Below are 10,807 nucleotides of genomic sequence, written 5' to 3' on the forward strand. Positions count from 1 at the left end.
TATGTTGACGCTACCGTATGGGCAATGGAAATCTCTCCAATAATACTACATATGCATGGCCTTTGATTAGTTAAAGCAATATCTTCATACATGTGATCATCGTACCCTGATTTAGGGATTTCTGTGTATCGTACAGTTAGGGATGCTGTTTAAGACACACGGTACGACATGGAAACAGAGATACGAATGGGGGATATAAGTACTATAGGGACACTGGCTGAGCTGATCACCTGACACAGGAGAGACCTGGTGACTGGGACAGAACATCCAGACCAGGATTGTCTCCCTGGCAACTGCATGCTTGGTTGAAGAGTGATATTGCGTCTCCACGCTGCCATGAACAGAGAGAGTGAAAAGAGAAAGGAGGGAGAGGGGGATCGTGGTTTCATGGATTGCTGTGTGAGGAGATAGCATTACATGAGAGTGAATCGGAGTGATGACATTGTTTTCTAAGCGCCACACAGAGTGAACCGCTCTGGTAGAGCGGCCTATTTAGTGGGCTGAGCCACTTCTGATGGACTGGATGGAGCAAGCTGGAGGCTGCACGCTGGAGAGAGATCAAACGTGTTGCCATTTTAAAGGCCCTACTAAACAACATCCTCCGTTATTAACATAAAGGTCTTTATTTTGCAGCGAAATAACAGTATTTTCTGACCTGTTATGGTTTTGCATCACTGAACAACAAGACCCAATATTTCAGGACTTTGAGCGATAAAGAGGGAGACCGGTGATGCTGCTGACTGAAGAGCTCCTGTCTCTTCCTTGACAGAGATCAGCTGACTGAAGAGCTCCTGTCTCTTCCTTGACAGAGATCAGCTGACTGAAGAGCTCCTGTCTCTTCCTTGACAGAGATCAGCTCTGCGTCCGCCACCTTGATAAGGAGAGAGGATGACCCGCCTGCTGTGATGAGTCTTTAGAGCCTGGCTGTTTCCTGTAACAGTATGTAACATCCTCTAGCAGCTGCTGCCCGCCTGTTTCTTCAGATTCTTGTTGCCTGGTCCCATTCTAGTTTGCAGCTCATGAATTGCAAGCAAATCAAATTGTATATATTTTTTTTGTTGCTTTACCTAACGTAGAGGCATTTCTGTGGAGGGATTTGCAGTGTGTTTATTATTATTTTTTAATTTTGTATGTGACCAGAATTTCTTACATTTCATCATATTGGTATTCATTTGATTGTCAAAAATGATTTCCATGTCATGCTTTGAAAAAGTGCCATCTCTCTGAACATGACGGTGTGGCTGTTGTCATAGTTTTAAGGGATTCTTGTAGGACCATAAACGTCTCTGTAACCATGGGCGAAGTGGAGAAAAAACGTCCTATTATTGCCGGCAGAGAGAAAGGTGAGTTGCTTCAATGGGAATTAATCCTTAATAAACTATACTTATGCAACTGATGTCTTTGAATGATTGATTCTGAGAAAAACTGGGTTAAGTCCTCTCGTTAGTTATTGACTGTATTTCATCATTTCAGGAGGGAACATTGACTGGAGGAGTAGATAATTTCTCTGAGTGTAGACTTGCCAGGACTCGCTTTATTCAGTGTAAAAGAATGTTCCCAGCTCCCAGTAGCTTTTCTCGTGCACAGGCGTCTGAACATTTGTATGATGATGTAATGCTATTCCCCGGGTTGTATCTTAATGTACTCCCTGAAGCACCATCTTTCCTCCGCTGTGGAGAGTCAGCTGGCTGATCTAGCACGCCTGATATGCACCAGCCAGATGCAAATGTGTGTCTCCAGGCACGCTGCCATTCACAGCCTCATGAACCCTTTCTGCTTCTTCCTCACCTCGTTGAGTTCTCAGCCTACCAGTGTGTGTATGAAGTTCACTAAATCCTTTGTGCATTTGCATAAGAGGGAATGGGTGTGCCTGTGTGTTAGGTCTTCAACTATTCTGCAAAATCTCATCTCCCCCCTCTAGGGCCAGGACCTGGGCGCTACGCACTACCACCGACCATTGGTTTCATCGGCCATGACTTCACCAAGCCGACAAGCCCTGCTTACTCCTTCCACGGCAGGATGAGCAACAACTGTGAGTCCTCAGAGGTGCCTCAGGGTTCAGTCTCGTCAGACGAATCAATGGACTGCAAAGCTGACCAGCTAAATGATTAACCCACACCAGATGGTCATAGGCCACAGAACACTGATAAGCACTGGGTTATGTACCCCAATCAGTGATGAGCTCTCAAGCTTTAGACCTCACACACCGTCCTAACCGTCAATGTAAAACAGCCACAACCAGTGTGGCTGGCCTGACAATAAAAACAAAAGTCATGTCAAATCTTAGCCACTGGAGGGAGACAACACCACAATGTTTGTGATTTTGCTACCAATACCACTCTTCAGTCAACTATATCTAATATCTACCTGTCCTGTAGTACTACTACACCCTGTATGTTTGTGGAAATTCTAAATGTGCTGTGTCTGTGTATTGCATGTATTTGTAAAATGAATCTTTCCCTTGTTGTGTGGTTCATTATATAGTGTATAGTGTTGACTCCAGTCCTGGACCTCGGTATTACATTGATGCAAAAATCACTCGCTTCGGTAGGGATGGCAACCCTGCATACTCCATGCTGGGCAGAGTGAGAGGATCAAGTAAGTTTACACCAGCAGCAGGTAAATACACTTTTAATTGACACATTTCTACTTCTGAAAATGTACAAAAATACTGCATTCAAACACTCAGTGATGACATTTTTCAAGTGCTTTGTGTATGAAGTGATTTTATTTTATGTATTTGCACACAGTAAAAACTAAGTACAAAATAAGATATAGTACCTGTGCCTGTAAGGCTGACACAAGATAAATTAAAATGTTGAAATACAGACACTGTATTTATTCATATGCCTCATTGAGCTGGTCAACCGCAATTGAATAGTGGGCCTCCTATCTCCAATTCCACCAATAAGCAAACGTACAAATTGACAATTATCATATAATATCAACCAATTAATCTTGCTTGTACATAAACAATTAAACTGGTTCCACCCACCAGCGGCCATTTTCCAGACTCCTGGACCAGGTGCATACAGCCCTGAGAATGCTCCCCAAGGCAACCAAGGCAACACCCAGCGCAGACCTCCATCCTACACCATGGGCTCCCGCACGCGCTACCGCACTGTGGACTCGGTGCCTGCCCCCAACAAATACTCTCTCCCTGCTCTCATGGGGCCCCAAGTCCCCACCAAACCAGCCAGTGCAAGCTACACAATCTCAGGTCTCTGCAAGTCAGGTGGTCACTCAGAGGATTTGTCCAAGACCCCGGGTCCTGGCAGGTACAACAGCACCGACCCCAGCATCTACCTCACTAGGCAGCCAGCTTTCTCTATGCTCGGTCGCCACGGTATTCCCATTGATGCCACTCTGAAGCCTGGCCCTGGAACTCATAACCCAGAGAAAGTGTCTGTCCACAAGCCCCGGGCCCCAGCCTTCTCTCTGGGTATCAGACACTCTGAGTTTGTCACCCCGCTGGTGGTCAATGTAGCTGACTGAACACACAGCAAAGGAGAATGATGGAGTACCTGAGTAAATGATCTTTATGAGAGATAACATTAAAGAGAGGCATCCATACTGCAGGAATAGAAAATAAAAAGCATTCATTTTACAGAATCAATAGGAAAATACATACAGAATGTAAACAAATATATTTTATTTATGTACTGTCCAGCAACAACAGTGTTGTTTTAGAATTAACAGAAATATTTCAAAATATGTGTACTGTCTGTCAAGAAAATATGTACAGTAAAGCAACAGATAAAAAAAAGGAAAACATTTTCACAACACAAACATTCTCCCTCTTATTGATAAAGCATTCCATGTTCAAGACAAAACTCCACTTGACCGCTATGTTCATTAATAAAACAAATCTTGACAAGTAACTTAAACATCGATAAAAGTGTAACATGTTACTCAAACGAGGCAAAATCTCACACGAGAAATTCCATCTTCATATTGTTACTGGACTTCAATCACAGCAGAACTGCTCACCTCCTGTCAGTGGGGGCTGAGCCTTCTGTCTTCAACTCTCCTTGGGCTGCCTCTATCATACCTCCAAATTTAGGGGAGGGAGTTTAAAAAAACTGCAAATAAAGGGTCTATTCTATACACCAAAACACATGGGAGAGATGTACATCTTGTATGGTCAACAAAGACTACACAACTGAGGTGATTTTCAGGGGTTTGGCAGATGCTTCCCACTCAATCTTTTGGGAGAGGTCTTCGGAAAAGCAATACATGCGGCTCTGGGGGGAAAAAAAAACAAAAAAAGGTATTTAAAACTGACTTTTAGCCGACTTGTTTAAATATCCACACTCAAAAATGTATATGGCATTGAAAACAAGAGATGACATGTTTTAGGTCTGTGATTGACCTACAAGAGAAATGTTTTGGCAAAAATAAACAGGTCTAATGTGAGTTTCCTTAGAGCTTTGAGGCAGATCATCTTGTCAATTGTACGAGTAGCTGGTTAACTCACCCTAGGTGAATTCTATGGACAGGCTGGGAAGGCAAAGGCTTCTTACCTGGCTTATGGATCATGTAGTGGATCCAGCCCTGGCTCTGCTGCACCCCAAGTCCCCTCCATTCCTCCTCTGTCATCAGGTGAGACGTGGGTACCAGTTTGGACAACTGTTTTGGGAGCATAACATGCCTGTATGGGAGGGGGGACATTGTATAAACACCGTTAGCATCACAATGCTTCGTTTAGCCAGCTACTAAGTTATCAGATAGGCCACAGCTTACTAGGTGTTGGTAAAACATCAAATGATAGCAATAATGTAGCTAGTTAGCTATCAGTATTGGTATAGTGCATGCATACCTAACAAAATAACTGCATCTAAGTTAGCCTAGCTAGCTAGCTAGGGTTAGCTAGCCAAGTCAAGCATGAACACCGTTCAAGCCGAAGACAACGCGAACCTCACCTGTACTCGAATTCTTCATCGGTGTATTTGTCAGAGTAGTAAATTTGTTTTTTCGACATGTTTAACTGGATCAGCAGCGTGTACTAGTCTGTCCTGCGGGTTAGCTTCCGTGTCTCGGGACAGCTGCGGGTGTCGGGGGCTTCGCCGTCGTTATCCGCGGAGAATGGGCGCTACTTGTCATCCGGCCGCACGCGCAGATTTTGAACTCAAACGGTCCCTCTCTCCGCTCGGATTGGCGAGGCGCGCGCGGCCAAAACAAACGACACGTGACGCGCCCCGCCTCCCGACGCTGACAGCCAGGCGGACGGTAGAGACGGCAGAGAAGCGTTTACAGATCCTTTTTAAGCACAGCTAGTGGTTAGTAACTCTTGGTATTACTATTGGGCATACAGTGCTTAATGGTATTATTAGTATAACTATATTTAGTGTGCTTGCTTCAGCAAGTCCAACTATCTGTCATACTTCTTATTGTGGTCCAGGTGTTGGGGACATCAATCAATTTGCCCCAAAAACCGTCAACATGATAGCAGCTGTATTTATAGTGCAGTGCGTGATCCCATGCTCGTAGCTCGTAGCGTGAATATTAATCCTGATTAATAGTAGAGTAGTAGAGTAGTAGAGTACTGTACAATCCCTAATTGAAAAATACAGATTATAAATACCAAATCTCTCACCCATAAAGATGTTGGACAAATTATTTAAAGGAGCATTAATCACTACTCACTGCCCTGTAGAAGAAGAAGAAGAAGAAGAAGAAGAAGAAGAAGAAGAAGAAGAAAACTGTTTATTTGGCCATGCAATCAATTCTCATCAATTGTAGGAATGTGATATACATGTGAATGTGAAAGTGACTAGCCTCTGTTGTAGCCTACTTCAGTAACATGAAATACACCTCCTAATCTTGTAAAGCTGGCAACAGTATGGGTCACTTTCATACCTTTGGTGTTGGAGACACCAATTGGAGAAGGTGTTGGAGACACCAATCAAATTTCAGTTTCAATTGCTCAGTTTGCCCCCAAAACCCATCCACATGATAGCAGCTGTCCTTGTGGTGCAGTGTGTTATCCTGTGCTTGCAGAGTATTAATCCTGATGTACTGAAATCAGATCTTGCTTCTGTCCGGCCGCAGAACGTTCTCAGTGTTCGCTCTCGTCTAGAGCAACGCAAGAGGAGCGTGGGAGTGTTCTCCTCGGGTCCAGACTCTTACATTTACATTTATGGCATTCAGCAGATGCCTTTATCTAAAGCCTCTTACAATAAATACATTTGTCGAAGTAAGTGAATCATCGATCCATCAGTCATCATAAGAACAAGTAATCTATGCTAGGACCAGGGGCCATTGACAGTGCTAGAAAAAGGAAGAATTACTTCTTTTTTTTCTTTTTTTTAAAAAAAATGTATTTATTTACAGTCGAGAAACTGTACAGGGCGGTAGTGAGGATGAAGAGGTCTTTAGGAGGGACAGTTAAGGTGGTGGGCTGACATCCAGGGGGAAATGTCTGCAAGACACGCAGAGAAAGAGTTGAGTGTCATCTGCAGTGGTAGGAGAAACCATGTGAGGAAATTACCGAGCCAAGAGATTTGATATAGAGGGAGAGCAGTAAGGGCCCTAGGACAGAGCCCTGGGGGACCCCAGTGGTGAGGTGTCCAGTAAAGCAATAGGATAGGTAGGATGCAAACCAGGAGAGTGCAGAGCCAGAGATGCCCAGTTCTGAGAGGGTGGAGAGAAGGATCGGGTGGTTTACACTTGTTTACATTACATTACATTCATGGCATTTAGCAGACGACTTTATCCAAAGCGACTTACAACAATACATTTGTTAAAGTAAGTGAATCATCTATCCAACAGTCATCATAAGACAAAGTAATCAATGCAACTTGTCTTGCACAATCATCTTTGGGGACTGACTAGCTCCAGCGTTGGATCACAACAGTGGTCCCATGCCAGGGCCATGCATACAGTAAAGTCATCTCCCAGATGAACAGTGTTCAGTCAATATTGTCATACATGATTAACACTGAAAGGCTGTGCAATCAACATGACAGTAGGCGGGACACAGAAATGAAATTCACAATAGTTATCAATAAATCAATAGTTATCAATAAATCAAACGTTTGTTCCTAGCACCATCATAGAGGAAATGACCACGCGTCTGTCTAACTATCTATCTTTCTATCTGTCTATCTTGTTTTTCTGATTTGATAAACTTTAGTTTTACGATGTATAAAACTCAAGTTGATCAAATTGAAGCTAAAATGCATAAACCTGACAGGCAAGAATACAGTAAATCCATTTGTTTTGCTATATTTGTCCTCGTAACTCTATAATAAACCTCATTATCAAACCTCTATAATAAACCTCATTATCAAACCTCTATAATAAACCTCATTATTGACTATAATAAACCAAAAATACCCTTTTCATCAGAAGAGGAAACTGAGCAAAAAAAAATGTTTTTGCTAAAGGCTTACGTTGCTGAATGTTGACATGTTCAAAGGGGAAAACATAGTTGGTCTTGATAAAGCATTCTCATTTTATTTCCCCAGTGCGGTCGATGCAGTATGAGAAAATATCCTAGGTTTCAGCTGATAAAATCAGTCACACATATCTCTTCATTTCTACATTTCCTGCACTTCTATTAGTTCTTACATGTGCCCTGTAGATGTGATTGCTTGGCGATGTTTCTAAACAGTCTTAAATGTCAAAGGTTTTGGTGCTGACCACATTTGTTCCTGTGACCTTTTAGAAAGAGTGATGAACACATAATCGACTGTACGCCTCGTTGGCCTATCAGTGCAGAGTGCAACATATTTGGCATGTATTTCATAACCTCTTTAGTATTCATTTGGAGCACACAGTTATCAACCGTATGCAGAATTGTCATTATTTTTTCAGACATTTTTCAGACATCAGTGATACTTAGATTGAATTGAATAAACAAGATCTGCTCCACTCCATGTGTTACAGCATGAAGTTCATGCATTAACTACTATTATCATAACTGATTTTAAAATGTTTTTTAATCTTTTACATTCTAAGTGGATGATTCAGGAAACACCACTTCAAATATAAGCTATTTAGACATTTCAATGGGCCGAGTGTGTGAAGGTTTTCTTGTAAATTAGTAACAGACATAGCTTGAGTTCCCTGAGAGAGTTTAGTTTTGTACGTTGTAATCACATCTGTTGGCTCTGTAAAGGATCTTAATGAGTGCCAGTGCATTCACAGCTTGACTTATTCCACTGGTTACTGCCCTGCCCCCTGGCACATTGTATTGAAAACGATTGAAAAAGTGAACAAAGTGGCTCCTCGTTGTTCAATGGAAACTAAAGCAGTCAACTTACTTTTAAATGTTTTTACAGAAATATTACATTTGATCACCAACATGAATTAATTGTTTTAGCCTAGCGTTTGTGTGTTCCGTATTAGACAGTTTTTTCAAATATTCTTTCTGACAGTTGGTTTCAGACAAAGCTAAACGATAACGCTCTGCTCTGCTTTGGAGGCAGGCCCTCTGGTCTGAAATGTTTGAAAAGATTGAACTCTTGGATTGTGGAGCTGTGTTACCGTTACTACCCCCCACTCCCAGTAGTAGCAGTAGTAGTATGCCCTGTAATAACCTTAAATTGTATAGCATGACCAGAGGCTACTCCTTCTTAGTCATCAGTAACATCCTACATTGATGACATCTGGTTTATCAGTAACTTTAGAATCCCTCTCTACCACAAACAAGCAAGTGTGATGTGATTGGTTGCTTGGAGGAGGTGGTGTGTGTGTGTGCGCGCGCGCGCGCGTGTGTGTGTGTGTGTGTGTGTGTGTGTGTGTGTGTGTGCGTGTGTGTGCGCACGTGTGTGTGTGTGTGTGTGTGTGTGTGTGTGTGTGTGAGGGGTGTGTGTAGAGTTGTGGTAACTGTGGCTTGATGTAGGGAGTTTCGTCATGTAGTCACATCCCCAGACTGAGGCCCGCTGCCCTTTATAAATATCCTCTCTTCTTTTTCATTTGGAGGTGGTGGCTGGTCTCTATTCAGGACAACTTCTTCTCTCTGCTGTTCCAACATCTCTGATGTAGGTGAGTTCTTTGTTGCTGTCCAGCAATGTTCATGTCCAGCATGCGATTGTTATACGTTATTTTGTCATTTTCAAAGCAAAAACTATACATATGTTTATATTATTATATCGTATTTATATTATTTTTTGGAAGTGTTATAAGACGCGCTGAATTTTGTCCACCTCTCCTTTTTCGCAAATGTCAACCTACTTTTCAATGAAGCAAGCAATTTCTTGACATTTGTATGTGTCCTCTTTAGTAAGTTTTAATCATACATTACCAGAGTTATTTTTCTATAAGTGGCTGGCACTGGTGGATTGGTCCATCTCTTTAACAGTAACAGAAGTACATGTACCTATGTATTGTGATGAACTACTGCATACTGAGGACTGAATTGTAGAGAAAACACAACAGTTTCGTCCTCCACCTCTGAGTCTGAGCGGTTAGAGGACGTCACTAGATCATTATATGGCTTCATTCAATTTGAGCTCAAGTGACCTTAGTTTTACATAATGAGCAGAGAGATGCTTACACTACAGTATAGCATTCAGAATGCACTCCCTAGCATGAATGGGTGCCCCCCCCCCCGTTAGATAACAAGATGATTCAGTTAGGTATTTCGTCATCCATGCAAACATGTTTTTCTATCACAAGTTTGAATACCAGAGGTTGACCTTATAAACCTTTGGCTCTCGATATGTTGATCCCTAAACAGTGGAGTAACAGGCCTCCTTCAATACCAACCACGTAGTGGATTACTGTTAGCCATAGGGCTTCTATTCTATTAGTTACACAAGATTTATACAAGATTGTGTAGAGATGGCTGTCGTCTGTGTGTCTCTGTGTGTGTGTGTGTGTGTGTGTGTGTGTGTGTGTGTGTGTGTGTGTGTGTGTGTGTGTGTGTGTGTGTGTGTGTGTGTGTGTGTGTGTGTGTGTCTGTGTGTGTGTGTGTGTGTGTGTGCAGGGCCTACGTTTTTCTATTAGTGACATAAGATTTACTGACTGTACAGTATATATTTTATGGCCACTGTTTTTTGATGGTTTCGATTTTTACCAGTCATTATCTCTGTCATTTTAGCTAAATATGTTGTGTCGTTTATCCCAGAGAAAAATAATTTCAGGTTGATACGACTGCTTTGAGCAAATATCAGGCTTCTATCAGGGTAGGCTGGTGGAGGTAGAAATCGGAGGACGGGCTCATTGTAGTGCATGGAACGGAGTGAGGAATGGTATCAAACACGCCTGTGACTGGACATGACCTTGTGTTTGATGGTCTGATCTGCTGTGATGAAAGGTGTCACTATAGGTTTGCCATGGATTTTTTCCCAGAAAGGTGTGCAGGACAAATCCCAGCTTAACCCACTTTGTGGTTTCTCTCTGTGAGGTCTGCCTGACTGCTGACCAGCCTCCCCTTCTGCCCACGTCCCCCCTCAGAGAATAGCCTGCTGTGAGGGAGGGAGGGAGAGAATGAGGGGAGAGGCTAGAGTGGGGAGCTTAAATGGCCTGGCCTCTCTAGAAGATGGCGGATGGCTCTCCTGGGAGTGGGGTGGGGTGGGAGAAGACAGGGGAGAGAGGTCAGACAGATGGGACGGCTTTGGATCTTTCTTGAGACGTGTGGTGCTGCATCGTTGGCTTTGTTAGTTCGCTTTTTTGGTTTGTTTTTCAGGATTAATGTAATCACTTTGTACACACACTCATGCACGCTTGTGCACACCCACCCAAACACACACGTACACTTTACCTCATTGGACAAGGCCGCAGTGGTCACATTTGTCACCGTCGCAACAAATGACACGAAGTAGTCACTCAATTCATACACTACTACGAATGTTCAATG

At 42.8% G+C, this 10,807-nt stretch overlaps 2 protein-coding genes across 3 annotated transcripts; one reads left to right on the forward strand and one right to left on the reverse strand.

Moving 5' to 3' along the window:
• Positions 1-1,294: 1,294 nt before the first annotated feature.
• On the forward strand, positions 1,295-3,495 carry cimap1d (CIMAP1 family member D; the record flags this gene model as incomplete). Of its 2 annotated transcripts, none has more annotated exons than XM_083672434.1 (4): positions 1,295-1,343; positions 1,922-2,032; positions 2,485-2,619; positions 2,999-3,495. In XM_083672434.1, the coding sequence occupies 4 exons, from the start codon at positions 1,295-1,297 to the stop codon at positions 3,493-3,495; spliced, it is 792 nt and encodes a 263-aa protein (XP_083528560.1). The 2 variants fall into 2 exon arrangements, with proteins under 2 accessions (XP_083528560.1, XP_083528561.1); XM_083672435.1 differs by having other exon boundaries at positions 2,485-2,598.
• An 11-nt stretch (positions 3,496-3,506) lies between these two features.
• On the reverse strand, positions 3,507-5,067 carry cks2 (CDC28 protein kinase regulatory subunit 2). The gene is made up of 3 exons (XM_083672436.1): positions 4,923-5,067; positions 4,524-4,651; positions 3,507-4,244 (listed from the first exon to the last, which is right to left on the reverse strand). The coding sequence occupies exons 1-3, from the start codon at positions 4,979-4,981 to the stop codon at positions 4,201-4,203; spliced, it is 231 nt and encodes a 76-aa protein (XP_083528562.1). The 5' UTR covers positions 4,982-5,067; the 3' UTR covers positions 3,507-4,200.
• Between the last annotated feature and the right edge of the window lie 5,740 nt (positions 5,068-10,807).

Source organism: Argentina silus, assembly GCF_951799395.1.
Source record: "Argentina silus genome assembly, chromosome: 6".
NCBI classification, from domain to species: Eukaryota; Metazoa; Chordata; class Actinopteri; order Argentiniformes; family Argentinidae; genus Argentina; species Argentina silus.

Excerpts from the sequence above, each read along its gene's own strand:
- cks2 (XM_083672436.1), bottom strand. The coding sequence starts at position 4,981 with ATGTCGAAAAAACAAATTTACTACTCTGACAAATACACCGATGAAGAA. Across the intron at positions 4,652-4,922 it reads GATGAAGAATTCGAGTACAG|GCATGTTATGCTCCCAAAAC; the intron begins GTGAGGTTCGCG and ends CCTCCCATACAG. Across the intron at positions 4,245-4,523 it reads CTACATGATCCATAAGCCAG|AGCCGCATGTATTGCTTTTC; the intron begins GTAAGAAGCCTT and ends TTTTCCCCCCAG.